The sequence below is a fragment of the Doryrhamphus excisus genome, linkage group LG23 (assembly GCF_037039965.1).
Source record: "Doryrhamphus excisus strain RoL-2023G ecotype Guam linkage group LG23, RoL_Dexc_Guam_v1.1, whole genome shotgun sequence".
NCBI lineage: Eukaryota > Metazoa > Chordata > Actinopteri > Syngnathiformes > Syngnathidae > Doryrhamphus > Doryrhamphus excisus.
Genome location: NC_136379.1, coordinates 1,084,622 through 1,100,678, shown reverse-complemented (window position 1 = coordinate 1,100,678; position 16,057 = coordinate 1,084,622). Strand labels below are relative to the sequence as shown.

The 16,057-nt window shown below is 37.1% G+C and overlaps 1 protein-coding gene across 1 annotated transcript; it reads left to right on the top strand.

Moving 5' to 3' along the window:
• Nucleotides 1–2,156: 2,156 nt before the first annotated feature.
• Nucleotides 2,157–5,676, top strand: LOC131131410 (single-stranded DNA cytosine deaminase-like). Its single transcript, XM_078788538.1, has 5 exons — nt 2,157–2,275; nt 3,306–3,459; nt 3,524–3,764; nt 3,855–3,933; nt 5,575–5,676. The coding sequence occupies exons 1-5, from the start codon at nt 2,262–2,264 to the stop codon at nt 5,621–5,623; spliced, it is 537 nt and encodes a 178-aa protein (XP_078644664.1). The 5' UTR covers nt 2,157–2,261; the 3' UTR covers nt 5,624–5,676.
• Nucleotides 5,677–16,057: the final 10,381 nt, after the last annotated feature.

Genomic DNA, 16,057 nt, shown 5'->3' with positions numbered 1-16,057 from the left:
TGCTTCCAATGCAGTTACTGCTGTTTTGTGGAGTCAATTGAAAAGCTCCACGAGGCCACAGCTGTGAATACCAATGTTATTTTAATTAGAGACCCTTGTGGGTATTTACTTTTGTGGCTATACTAGCTGTAATGAATTGAATGTCAGTGTTAATTGGAGCATTTACGATAATCGTTTGCTTGAATTGGATGAAGAAGCCAGACCCTTCCCGATGTTGCCCGCTGTGCCTCTTTGTCATCGCTGGTGCCCTTCTGTTGTGGCCTGACCAAAAAATAAATAAACAAGGCTATGGAAGTATGATGTGGCGCACGTTTGTCTAGACGCGATCCTGCTGTTGGAGTGGTGTGCAGACGGCGAGGCAGTTTGCCGTTATTACACATGCAGCAATGACAAGCAACACCGAGGAAGCTGTGGCTTCCTGCCACAGAAATACGCCGGCATCTTCACTGTGGGCTTCCAAGGAGCAGGATGCCATTGGAAGTCATTAGCATTCCCACAGAATGGATTGAACTTGATTCGGCTTTTGAATATTCACAAGGAACAAGACTGGGCCTCATTGGGATTCGGAGGGGACCGACATAGACTGATGTTATGCAAAGTATTGTTTTTGTACACCTCACATACACGGCGTTATTGTGAAGGATTGAAAATAGCATGTCCTTGCATCGACTGGTTGAATCTGGAAGAGGAACTGACACTCAGGTTTGATTGACAGTCAGCAATGTATTCATATTACATATTATTATTATTCTGCTTGTAGTTGCTGCTGCTTCTTGTTCCAATATTTTGGTTACATAAGAGGAGACGATAGACGACTGATGATGGGATTACAACATCAAATATCAATGATAATGAGATCCGACATGGTCCAATTGCAATATATTCTGCATACATTCACACTCGAGATGAAAACGAGACATCACTGCTTTGTACAATAAAGAGATGAATGTGGGAGCAGATATTTGAAAATGGAATTATATATTTACCACCAGATTTCATTCTGCAAGATGTGCATCTTCTTCAAACAGCCCTTTTTTAGTAAGTCTGCAAAATGTGTGCAAAATGTCACATTCACTACAATACAAATGTTAAATAACATTACACTCAATGCAACATCTGTAATATTAATAGAAATAAAAATCCTAACTTACAAGAATGGAGGCAAAAAAGCATGTAAATACAGTTCTATACTCGACTGGTTGCATTTTTATCCAATGGATGCATTTTTAAAAATAAAAATAAATTCCTACACATTAAAAGAATACAGTTACAATTTTATAAATGTATGAATGAACTTGTAAAAATTCATTAATTCATTCATTATTTAATTTAATTTAATTTAATTTAATTTAATTTAATTTAATTTAATTTAATTTAATTTAATTTAATTTAATTTATTCATTTTCTTCCGCCTATCCTCACGAGGGTCGCGGGGGTGCTGGAGCCTATCCCAGCTGTCTTCGGGTGAGAGGCGGGGTACACCCTGGACTGGTGGCCAGCCAATCATATAGACACACATATAGACAAACAACCATTCACACTCACATTCATACCTATGGACAATTTGGAGTGGCTAATTAACCTAGCATGTTTTTGGAATGTGGGAGGAAACCGGAGTACCCGGAGAAAACCCACGCATGCACGGGGAGAACATGCAAACTCCACACAGAGATGGCCGACGGTGGGATTGAACTCGGGTCTCCTAGCTGTGAGGTCCTGACGCGGCGACGGTGAAGCAGCAGGCGGTGAAGCAGCAGGCGTCCGGCCCTGACATACATATATATGTGTATATATATATATACACATACATATACATATATATGTATATGCATATACGTACATATATATATACATATACATATACATACATATATATATATATGTGTATATACACTAAAGAGGGTCACAAATATAAAGGCATAACATCACATGGATATTGTTGGAATTTTATGAAAATACATAATTTCGTAAAGTCGTAATACTGCAATGCTAATTTAATTTGTGTTTGCTCAAGACAAAAAGCTACACTCCACTGAACTGAACTGAGACTGACACCGCCTGCATGTCTTTTGTTGACCTTGTGTTAATCATCAACCACAAGTCCGTTCAACACACATGAACTTCCTGACAAGTAGATTGGGCATACTCATCCAACAGATCATACGATCAGCTGATATTTTACAGTACTTTACAGCGAGAGATACACAATACAGTACATGCCGGTCGTCTGAGGTTTGGGAACGTTTGTGACATTGAGCAAAATGGCACACCAAAGGTAAGATGTTGCTCAACAAAGGTCTTATATTTGGAATATTTGGCATTCCTGATGCGTTTGTTTATGTGTATGGCAGTAAAAGATTTTATTATTTCATGAGAATAAATAACAATATTGTAATGATAACCTCAGAACTTTATGAGGAAAAAGTAAGCGGTAGAAAATGAATGAATGAAAGTCGCAATACTAATAGTATATTGTTATAGTATGAGACTAGGTTGCAATTTTACAAAAATAGTCGCAGTTTTATGAAGATAAGTTGTAATGTTATTAGGATGAAGAAGCTTTCGGATAAACTGCAATTTTAATTTTAATTTTAATTTTAATTTTAATTTTAATTTTAATTTTAATTTTAATTTTAATTTTAATTTTAATTTTAATTTTAATTTTAATTTTAATTTTAATTTTAATTTTAATACAGGAGGAACTTTTTCAAAGCTTGTTGTACCTTGTATAATGACAATAAAGGTTTTCTAATACCAGGAGGAAGTTGTTTTATCAAAATAAGTTGTAATGTTATGAGGATGAAGTCGGACATTTATGAGAATAAATCATAATATTACGAGGTTGCATCTGAAATTTTATGGATGAAGTCTGACTTTTATGAGAATAATTCGCAATATTTCCTGAATAAAGTTGAAATTACAGAAAATAAGTCCTAAGGCGAAATTATGAATTTAATGAGAACATGTTATATTACAAAATTGAAAGTTTGAGAATAATTCATGATGTTTTGTGGCAAGAATAATTACATTAGGACAAACATATTTTGTATTAAGTTGCAATGTAACACCAATAAAGAATTTATTTTATGACATTAAACTGGTAATTTTATACGAATAGGTCAATCAGGTTGTCAATGAACGAGGAAAGCATATATTCTGAATTGTCTGATTTTTGTTAAACATGCTGCTAATACTCTGAACGGTGTCAATCAAAATAATGATTGCCTTTGTTAAGGCATCATTTATGATGCTGAACTGCGACAGCCAGTGGACATAAATGACATGTCAATTTCCCTTTGCCTCAGTGTGCCTCTGAGCAAGGACCAGTTCCTCTTCCATTATGATAATTTGTTACTGGCAGAGGGCCGGAAGGCAACATATTTGTGCTATGAGGTGAAGCGTGAAAATTCCCCTGACTTGACTGGATTCTTTAAAAATGATCCCGTAGACCATGCAGAGGTGAGTATTCAATAAAATACGTAGTATTGCATTCCAATATGTACATTTTCTTCTTCACCTGTAGATAAAGTTGAAGTCTTTCATGGAAAAACTGCCTCCAGGATGTTACACAATCACATGCTACTTGTCCTGGTCCCCTTGTGCTGATTGTTGCAACGAACTGGTGGATTTCATTAGATCGGCGAAAAACATGAAGCTTTGCATCTTTGTGTCACGCCTCTACTACTGGGACAACATGGAAAACAAAAACGGCTTGCAATCGCTGGGAGACGCTGGCGTAGAGCTCAAAGTCATGCGCAAAGAAGGTATAAGGAGTATTATGCCGGCCATATTCATAATCTTGTTGAGGACAAATATACCAATGACTTTTTTGATTTGGTCGTTATTTTTCACAGAGTTTGAACACTGCTGGTTAACCTTTGTTGATCATCAGCAAGAGGAATTCCCGGCTTGGGATGACCTGGACTACAACTCGTAAATATACATTACACTACACATAAGAAGAAAAACATACCACTTCCACACGGAATAGGAGGAACTTTTTTTCATGTCATGTTGGATATGGGGCGGCACGGCGATCGAGTGGTTAGCGCACAGACGTCACAGCTAGGAGACCAGGGTTCAATTCCACCTTCGACCATCTCTGTGTGGAGTTTGCATGTTCTCCCCGTGCATGCGTGGGTTTTCTACAGGTTGTATTTTTCTCTTTTTAAAGTATACAACAAACTACAAAAACTGGCTGCACGGTGGACGAGTGGTTACACAGCTAGGTGACACGGGTTCGATTCCCCGCTCAGTCATCTGTGTGTGGCGTTTTCTCCGGGTACTCCGGTTTCCTCCCACATTCCAAAAACATGCTAGGTTAATTGGCGACTCCAAATTGTCCATAGGTATGAATGTGAGTGTGAATGGTTGTTTGTCTATATGTGCCCTGGGATTGTAACCCGCCTCTCGCCCCAAGACAGCCGGGATAGGCTCCAGCACCCCCCCCCCCCCCCCGCGACCCTTGTGAGGAAAAGCAGTACAAAATGAATGAATTCATTTAGATCACTATAATGTACGTATGTTTTACTGATGTGTTGATGACTAGCTAGTGAGCTGCTAATGCTAGCGCTGTTAGCTCACATCACTTTGACATATTTATAATTAAATTTTAGTTCGCAGTTCAAGGCAAAGAATCAGCCAAGAAATGGGTCACAGCATTCGTATGCCAAGGTACAGCTGTATAAATGACAATGAAAAAATACCCGCAGTGCTTCAGTACCTTCTCATTTTCCTCCAGCAAGTCGACGTACTCCGTGACAATTCCAATCACAGAGACAGTAGATACAAATAACGTTGGGCTTGTGATAGACATCTGCCGGGGCTTTAAAGCTAAATTGCCCAATCAAAATACCCTTTTCTTTGTCTATTTATGCTCAATATTTGTTCCTCCTTGTGGCTCCATGGTCACCACTACATCCTAAAACTACGGTGTGGCCTGAGGGTCAAAATAGGGCGTGCGCATGTTAACCTTCTCGTAACTTTGACAGCCCTGATAAAAACATATAAAAACAAGGACACATGAAAACAAGTGTTTCAAGGGGACCTATTGTACTCATTTTTCGACCCTTTGTATTGGCTTGTGGTCTCCTGTAGAGCAGCTACACACAATAACCCACACAGAAACTTTTTGGATTCTCCAGAATCTGCACCTATTCCAGCTGCATTTCCTTTGACTTGTGCCTCCTGCCAAAACGGTCTGTTTTAATTTATTCCACCCAAGCCATGCCCACTCCGCTGCAATTGGTCAAACGCCCAAAGTGCTTCCTAACTATGAACCATGTAAGGAAGTCCGCCCCTCTGTGACATCACAAAGAAACAGTTTTACCGCGTCTTTTGAAACAGAGCGTTTTGAGCTATCCCGAACTTCTTTTAGGGCTCACGTCCAAATGCGCACACCTGAAACTTTTAATATAACAATTTAACACGAGAATACAACATTCCAACTGCATTCATGGGTCAGAAAAGTGGAAAAATCATAATACGTCCTCTTGAATTGTAATTCACCAAAAATGATCCCAACATGAGGATTGAATTCTATTCTAACATCTTTTTTTCAATTTTTTTTTAAAGGGAAGAGATTGATGAACAGCTAGAAGATTGTTTGAATGACCTTCATTGACTGGCTCCAAGAAAGATCTCCAAGAAAAGGACATAAATACATTTTTAGAAAAGTGTATTTTAAATATTGTTTAAATATTGTATTAAATATTGTTTTTGAATCATATCGTTTCATTTGAATCACATCGGCCATCACAAAGAAATTTCCATCCCTAATAATCGGACTGTAAAGATGAGCATAGGGGTGTTATTTCATGTCTAGAGGGCTTTCATAATGTTAATGATATTTACAAACTTGTACACAGATTTTTTTATGCTCAAACTACTGAAATATTCTATTCATAAATAAGGAATCCTAATTTGCGGAAAATCACTTACCACGGTAGGATAGCCAATGTTGGCGCCAATGAACTGCTACAATGGGGTGGTGTATTATTGTACTAAAAAGGAACCCCCAGTTGTTAAGTATGGATGTGTATTGATGGCAGGTGTGGCGTGTAAAACTACCTCACAGGAGAACAAGCTCCATCTTGACATTTGCATGTGTCCAACTACAGCAGACACAATACCAGCTCATAAATAGAAATAGCAGTAAGTGTTTGTATGGATTATTATGTCAAACGGGGATGGCCTTTAATCATAAAGGGATGCAGAGAGGAAACAATGAAAGAGAGGAAAAGGACAGCCGAGTTATAACACGTTCCAATACAGCCTTTATGTAGCATGTTAAAGGTCAAGCATATCAATACATCCAAAAGAATGGGCTGTTTGTTAGTAAGCAATATTACGCGAAAACTACAAAACCAATTCTGTTGAAACTTTGCAGAGATGCCACCAGTGCCGAGGAAAAAACACATTTTTCATGGAACATATGGGACAGAAAATGTGGGTAATGAAGGTATTTGCTCAATTTTGCTAGCTAAAGATAAAAGCTAAAATAAACACATAGTCTCACAAATACAGACAAAAGATACTTAGCAGAATGTTCCAGATGCCTTGATGCCCCTGCAAACAAAGGAAAAGATGCCTTGATGCCCCTGCAAACAAAGGAAAAGATGCCTTGATGCCCCTGCAAACAAAGGAAAAAGATGCCTTGATGCCCCGGCAAACAAAGGAAAGCAGAAACACCATGAAAGCAGTTCAAGCAAGGGCAGTGGCGAAAGCTGATTGGTCCAAGATTCCAGCCTCTTACACAATCTTGAGTGTATAAAAGACCAGGCAGGGAGAGGAAGGGTGCTTTTTGCAGCTATGCTGTAATAAGACCCGCTTACTTGTAGGCATACAGGGACTGCAGATAAGCCCGGATGTCTGTATTAGGTATTGTTGTCAGAAATAAACAATCTGGTTCTCATTCTATAATTTGGTTCTTTAAGATTCCCTTATCCTATATTCGAAACCCACTTAAGTCCTCAGGGGGAGGATTTCTTCCACAATATATACAGTATTGTAATTGTAGGCCTACTGGAAACAGTATTTCTGTCCATACAAATACACACAAAACATAGCATAACAGGGTAGCGTTCAATGTGTGGGCAAAGCAACTCAGTCAAATGCAATCCAAATGTCCTTGCCATGCCAACATTCCCTCGCCATTCTTCCAAAATAACGACATTGTTGTCAAAGCTGCGCCAATGGACAGAGGTCCGAACGGGTCTTGTCCCAAATCGCCATCATTGGCGAAAGCGTCTTAGCAGTTTTAGTTTTAGAGAGCAAAACAGCAGCTGCAGCATGCAGTTCATACTGCATACTGAGTTTTCCGAAATCTTGTGATGAAGTATTCCAAAAACTCAGTTTTTAAGGATAAAATGTTTGTGTGTGGACGAGAGGCCCAAACGCATAAAGAAAATATACGCTGGTGAAAAATCGGAATCGGAGTTGCTTATACCTACAATAGAGTGTGTGTCTTCAAGAGGTTTGACAACAATAGCCACGTTTACATGAGGAGTTTTTCCTCTTTCCGAATGACTTTTCCGAAAACAATAGCCACGTATACGTGGACCCAAATATTCCAATTCCATTCGGTTTATTTGCTGAAACGGAAAGAATGTAACCTTTGTATACACCTCATTCCGAAAGAAAAGTGCCAATCTGAAAAAACATATAATGGGATTCCCAGGGGTGGAATATTCCTTTTCCCAATCCGATTGAGGTATCTTGTACCCGCTCAAACGGAAAGTTGACAGGGTGCGTTCCTGGTGTTTTTCTTCTTCTGTTGTTTATTGGCGGTTGGCAAGCAGCTTTGGTGTGCATTAGCGCCATCTGTGGAACAGAATCTAAACCCTTCTATACGCCATTCACAAGTCCACTTTTATTCAAAAAGAAAATATATATCTATATAAAACATGTGCCGAGTTTAATTATAAAATATTAGCAAGATTGAACTTTATCTTTTCCTGTTCCCGGGTGCGTTCTTTCAGCGAATGCTGAGATATGACGTAACACGCAGCTCCAGACGTTCTTCACTTTTAAAAATGGAGGCCAGCAATCGGCACTGGACTGCTAAGGAAAGTTTGTTTTTCATCCAAACTAAATTTCAAGACTGGATGAACAAAAAACTGGCAAAAGTGAAAGAAAAACTCGGGGAAGCCGGTATCACGTGATGTTTACGTTTTACTGGGCATGCCCCATTGACTATTCTGGTTGATTATAGCGGCGCATGTAGACCAAGAGATTAGATGTATAAAGGATTATTCCACCCCTGTGAATTCGGATTGGCACTTTTCTTTCGGAATGAGGTGTATACAAAGATTCAATTCAGTCCGTTTGAGCAAATAAACCGAATGCAATTGGAATATTTACAATACAAGCAGTTGATGTTTGCTAAATACAAGGATGAAGAGTCTTGAACCAGTCATGATGTGCTATATTGCATTATTATATAGTGCATTATTTAAAAAAAAAATTAAAAAAAAACTTAAACTGTATTATGGAAAGCAGGAAGTGAACAAATGTAACAGTTAGTGATTGTAAAAGTATCAGATTTGCTTCTTCCTACTCCTTTTGGACATGTGGAACTGGGAACTGATTATGTGATGCATTCAATTGTAATCTGATGCATGTTCAAATGAAATAAAACCATTACCATTACCATTACCAATATTTGGGTCCATGTATACGTGGCTAGTGTAACATGAAGGAGTGGGACAGGAGTAAAGCCTGTAGTGGATGTATAGTACATTGAGTGGGTTCATGTGACAATAAAGGGTATCCCCGTCCACAAGATATTTTTCATGATGTCATCAAAAGCATAACTTTTGCGAAATAAATATTTACAGTATCTTTTAAAATGGTACCTTTGAAAAGCAGCATCTACCCACCAAATTTCTCTGAATTTTGCATGAATAAAGAGGCAAATCTACCTCCCCTCAATGGATTACATAAGATAATGGGACAGGCCGCTATCGCCGATGTCACAGGCTGACCGCATTATTTCGGACGTAAAGGCTGCCACCGTTTGGCGGCGTTAATTATAGAATGAATAAAAGGATCAAACTGGCTGGTGTCTTCCGTGGGGTCTTCACTGAAGTAAAAGGCGTTCTTTTGCCTGGAGTGTGTTCCCCACTGCACTTCCATTCTCTTGGCTCTGTCGCGTGATCCGCTCACGGGTGGTTAGGTGTTCAATGGCGCCTGTCCTCTGATCGTGGCCGCCCTCACTGGGCCGCCACCTTCCAGTGTCACGATCGCTCTTCTTGACGTCTTGTTTGATGCAAGCGGTCCAATTTGCAGCTTAACAAAGCGCTCCCATTGGAGTGGAAATACCAATGATTCTTTTTTTCTTGCTTTGTACCCAGCTCCAAAAAGCTTTTTCATTATTATTTTTTTTTCCTACTGAAAGGGAAGGAAACCTTTGAAAGCACAGCTCAAATGTGTCACAGAAAAGCAAACGCCTCCATCGTGACAACACAAGTCTTATTTTGATAAGATTGCTTCCTGCGACAACTAAAACATTCTGTCTCCCTGAGAGAACATCAACCAAGATCCTGTGAGGCTGTGTCAAAGATCCTCAATTTGACAGAAATGATCTGTTGAAAAAAAAACACCACTTCAACATTGTCCATATGGCAAACCTGCTGTAGTGTCTTCAGGAATCTGGAGGAAAAACACGAATCAAAGATCCTCAATAGGACGGAAGCCATCATCTGTTTTTAAAGACATACTTGGGAAAATAACAGATTTTGCGACTGCTGCAAAAATGCTCATCAAAGATCCTGTGTAAGACTTTCTGCTGTTGTTAAGGATTGGATCCCCAATCGTCTATACCAGGGGTCGGCAACCTTTACTATGAAAAGAGCCATTTTACCCAATGCCCACTGAAGAAAAATAGCCTGGAGCCGCAAAACATATAGTATGTTTAAAACAACATTGGAGGGAATTTGGGGGTATCAAAGTAGTTCAGATAAGAAAAGACGAGTTGGAGTACTCTTGCTAGTTTTGGAGATAAACTTACATAAATGTATGTGTAAACTACTGTAAACGTAAAAACAAGTTCCCATGCCGCTGTTTTTAAATTATCTCGAATTTATTTTTTAGATTTGTAGGTAAGTATTACTTGTTTTTCTTCATGTACTGAACTGGATAGCAGTCAGAACTCACTCAGGATGCATTCATGGTCTCAGACAAAGTTGGATTTTTTAAAACTCATTACAAAAGACGTGCATTTTCCCCACTCGGGTGTTAAAAATATTCAAGCATCGCAAAGGGAGCCACAATAAAGAGGCTGAAGAGCCACATGCGGCTCTGGAGTCGCAGGTTGCTGACCCCTGGTCTATACAAAGAGTGATCTGCTGTTTTTAAGCACCTTCACGTCATCAAATTGATACAACTATTTTTAGGGACCTCCCGCAAATAAGATTCTCTTTTTAACCAAAGTCAAGTGCTAAAAAGGACCTACTGTAAAAACAGCTGCACAGTGACCGAGCGGTTACCGCGCAGGCCTCACAGCTAGGAGACCAGGGTTCAATTCCACCCTCGGCCAATCTCTGTCTGGAGTTAGCATGTTCTCCCTGTGCATGAGTGGGTTTTTTACTCCGGTTTCCTCCCACATTCCAAAAACATGCTAGGTTAATTAGCCACTCCAAATTGTCCATAGGTATGAATGTGAGTGTGAATGGTTGTTTGTCTATATGTGCCCTGGGATTGGCTGGCCACCAGTCCAGGGTGTACCCCCGCCTCTCGCCCGAGGACAGCTGGGATAGGCTCCAGCAAAAGAAGGAAAAGCAGGAGAAAATGAATGAATGAATGAATTTAGATCGCTATAACGTACGTATGTTTTACTGATGTGTTGATGACTAGCTAGTGAGCTGCTAATGCTAGCACCGTTAGCTCATGTCACTTTGACATATTTTTAATTAAATTTTAGATCCTCTAAATGTGACTACAGCTTTTAGGAACCCCTGTCAGTGACAGAAAGGATCTGTTGCTATTGATTCATTTATACTGTTTTTAGGAATCTGATCTAAAAGATGATCTGCTGTGTCTGAGGATCTACTAGGAAAAAATGTCTACATGACAAGAGTGCTGCATTGTTATTATGAATCTGCTGCAATCACGCAGTCCAAGGTCCTCTATATCATACTACTGTTTTTAGGGACCTACTGCAAAAATCAAAGATCCTCAAAAATCCTCTATATAACAGAAGTGATCTGCTGTTTTTAAGGACCTACTGCAAAAATATTTTTGCCAGAGGAGTCAGCTGCTGTCTTGAAGGGCTTGCAAAAGACGCCCGGCCAAAGAGCCTCTCATCTCTATGGCAGTATAAGAGCTCTCTGTTGCTTTTAAGGACCTACTGTAAAAACTCCAGTCAAAGATTCTCTTTATGACAGGAGCTCTCTGCTGTTTCCAGGGATGTACAGCAAAAATGCGAGTCTCTACGGCATAAAAGATAAAAGCGTGATAAATGCCGGATACAGTCACAGCTCTCATCTCATGTCTGCATAACTGATGATGACTTTTTCACGATTGTCACACCACTTTTTTTTTCTCTATTTTTTATGACAAACCTGCTTGTGCAACATGATGATAATTACATTCATGCTGCAGTAGTCATGTCAACAATGCGACACTTTGTGTTGTGGAGCACAGCAGAGGTTTCATGGGTCTTCCGCTCTTGGATGTCTTTCTTCTTCAGATCATTTTCTTGGCAGTGTTGTTACTGACAATCTGTTCTCTGGTTGGGATGATGAGTGCCTCGTGAGACAGGCCACACTTTCTGTTACTTTTTTGGTTTTTGTTTCCTTCCATACACAAAAATAAAAATAGAGAATAAAAATAATAAATAAAAAATAAAGTTGATGATAAAGTTGAAATAAAATTGATAATAATAATAATAATAAATTATTATTATTATAATATATATATTATATAATATAATAATAATATTATAAAGTAAAGTAATTACTACTACTACTATTATTATTATTATTATATTATTATATATATATTATATAATATATATATAATAATAATAATAATATATAAAGTCTAGTAATTACTTTACTTTATAATTAAAGTAATTGGTAATAATAATGATAATGATGATGATAATAATGATAATAATGATAAATTAATATTATTATTATTATTATATAATTATATGTATATTATATAATTATATAATATAATAATAATATTAATAATAGCATTATTAATATCCTTATTATTATTATTACCAATTACTTTACTTTATTTTTTATTATTATTTTTTGATAATAATAATAATAATAATGATGATGATGATGATGATGATAATAATGATAAATTATTATTATTATTATATAATTATATATATATATATTATATAATTATATAATATAACAATAATAATAATATTATCATTATTATTATTATTAATGATAAATTATTATTATTATTATATACTTATATATATATTATATAATTATATTATATAATAATAATAATAATATATCATTATTATTATTATTATTATTATTGTTATTATTACCAATTACTTGTATTTATTGTTTTTATTCTCTATTTTTATTTTTGTGTATGGAATGGAAAAAACAAAAAAAATATTATTATTATTATTATTATATATATGATGTTTTATTATTATCATTATTATCCTCTATGGAACATAATATAATTATTATTATTATTATTTTGTATAATAATGATACTACTATTGATACTTAATATATAATAATAATTTATATATAATATATTTTCTAATAATTTAGATCTTTTAGCTATTTTAGATATGATAATAATAAATATATACATACGTACACACACACACATATATACAAATATAGCCATATACATACCTAAGGGAGAAGGCTCTGCAAGGGCAGCGGGGTACAACCACCCGTCCCCACACCAAGGGCAGGGCCAAAGCCTCCTATGCCCACACCCCACGGTCCCACACAGTCGCTACACTTTCTGTTTTAATGTACTCAATCTGATAGCTCGCCCGTCTTCTATCCTACTTGGCATATGTGATATTCATTGAACAATATGTGAATTACTGTACAGTGTACTGTACAATTGCACTGCACTGTTTCTAATATTTTCACCTTCTCACACAGCTCAAAAAGCAAACTAAAAACGGGGCGTAATTATGATCTCGGTGCCACTGCAGTGACTTCAAAAGGGGCTGTGTTCTCTGCCGTAATGCAGCAATCGCCATGATGGACCTTAATGCATCCTGACATCATCATCACACACACGGAACAATCCTGTTATGAATGCAGCACACTGCGCCTTGTCCTCAGCGCCATCTTGACATGAATTTGTCTCTCTGCTGTCACGTCAGCCTTTCAGACCTCTTGAAATCCTGTCTCTGATGTCACCTTTATGCTACTTGTGGCCTCTAAGGGCAGATTTGCAATAACTGCAAACATCTCGGCAAAGATCCTCTATGGAACAGGAGCGTTCCGCTTTTTGAAGGACCTACTGCTCGTCAAAGATATGACAAGAATGCTCTCCTGTTTTGAATAACCTTTCATTCATTCATTCTCTACCGCTTTTCCTCATGTTGGAGCCTATCCCAGCTGTCTTCGGTCAAGAGGCGGGGTACACCCTGGACTGGTGGCCAGCCAATCACAGGGCACATATAGACAAACAACCATTCACACTCACATTTATACCTATGGACAAATTGGAGTAGGATGTTTTTGGAATGTGGGAGGAAACCGGAGTACCCGGAGAAAACCCACGCATGCACGGGGAGAACATGCAAACTCCACACAGAGATAGCCGAGGGTGGAATTGAACCCTGGTCTCCTAGCTTTTATTGCAAAAAATATATATATATATAACAGGAGCACTATGCTGTTATTAAGGATCTACTGCTGGTCAAAGATCCAAGTAGGACCAGCTGAAACATAAAAACATTTGAAATCATCTATCTCACAAGAAAGCTCTGTGGTGTTTAGTAATTTGCTGCCAAAACCCTCCTCAAAGATCCTCTCTATAACAGGAGGGCTCTGCTGTTGTTATGGATCTACTCTTTTAATGAGCAGCCACAAAATGATTGTTAAAAAGCATTAATATGACAAGAGTGTTTAGCTGTTTTTGAGGACCAGCTGCAAAAAAAGCTTGTCAAAGATCCTCTACATAACAGGAGAGTTCTGCTGTTTTTAAGGATCTACCATTTGAAGAGAAAACACGAGTCAAAGATTAAACTATATTAAGAAAGCAGGAAGTGAACAAATGTAACAGTTAGTGATTGTAAAAGTACCAGATGGAGGGGTAGGATTTAATAAGCTTTGCTTCTTCCTACTCCTTTTGGACATGTGGAACTGGGAACTGATTATGTGATGCATTCAATTGTAATCTGATGCATGTTCAAATGAAATAAAACCATTACCATTACCATTACCATTACCATTACCATCTATGTGATATGAGCCCTCTGCTGTTTTTAGCGAACAAATGCAAACAACATAATACATAACAAGAGCCCTCTGCTGTTTTTCTGTGCCAGAATAGTTCTGCTGGTTTTAATGACCGACTGCAAAATCACTGGTTAAAGATCCTCAGACTTGGTCCTGCGGGCCCCTGGTTGAATATCTTGGATCAGATGGTGACGGTATGGTGCACCAAAGTTATTGGTGCATGATATATTCACTGAATTATGATATTATTAATTATAATGTATACATGAGCTCCAGTGAGGAGCGCCTTTCATGCCCTTCGAGCTACTTTCAGCATGACGAGCACTTCCTGCATGTGGGCATGGTGACATATTGACAAGAAAACACGTGCACGCTCTCATAAGAGACTCTAGAAAGTGCGGAGGAAGCCCACAGCTGGTGGAGTTAGTTGAGACGAGAGGTGTGTTATTATCCTCCGACTGGTATCAGCAGGACGTAGGTGGTTCAGACGTTAATAAAAAATATAAAAACAAGCGGGCATTTAATTGGCAGTATCTCTATGGTGACCATGAGAGGATGAATCACCATGGCGACACCCTTTTTTACTCTTTTTTTGTCTCGTGTTGTCTTAAGAAATCCTTCTAGAAAGCCAATGGCATCATTACCCTCTTGTATTTTCTAATATGATGCGCAAATGAAGACTAATTTTTAATTGTGGAAGTCACAGGAAACTTGACTTGTCCCAAACTGAAATAATAATAATAATAATAATAATAATAATAATAATAATAATAATAATAATAATAATAATAATAATAATAATAATAATAATAATAATAATAATAATAAAGCCCTTTATAAACTATACAGACAATGTTTTGTAGTTTTCCTCCAAGTGTTAAGACAATACAATACAGTACAATTAAATGACAATAAAGTAAAAGTAATCAGCTTTTGAAGATGCACTGGAGATTGAACAGGAAGCTGTTCTTCTTCTGTGGTTTGGTGTGTCACGTGATGCCGTCTCCGTGTCAGTTCACAGCGCCACACATAGGTGTGCCTTGTGTACTATGTCGTTCATTATTATTATTCTATTATTATTATTATTATTATTCTATTTCTGGTTCTATGGTTATCATCACCGATACTGTACCATTGTATGGTCTAAAAAAGCACTTTTCCAGTTAATCAGAAATCTTAAAAGATCCTCTAAATCAGGAGTTATTAACCCAATTTTTTCAGTGCATATTGGCCCGGGGCCGTATTACATAATAAAATTGTATCAATTTAATTGATCTTGATTTGTTTTCAATATTCAATCAAATCCACTCACAGTTTAACTAACAAGGTAAAACCTGTAAAACCTGTAAAAAAAAGTTCAATGAATAATGACATGATAAAACGTGATCATCACAAACATTTTTATTAATTTTATCATAACTTTTGCTAATAATTCATGGAATAAATCAAGCAAGAAAAAAAACTCAGGCGTATTTATTAAAAAAAACCAATTATTAATATGAATAAATATCGATAAAATTAATCAGTCAATAAAAATAAATATATAAATATTTATTATATATATATTTATAAATAAATAAATAAATAAATAAATAAATAAATAAATAAATAAATAAATAAATAAATAAATAAATAAA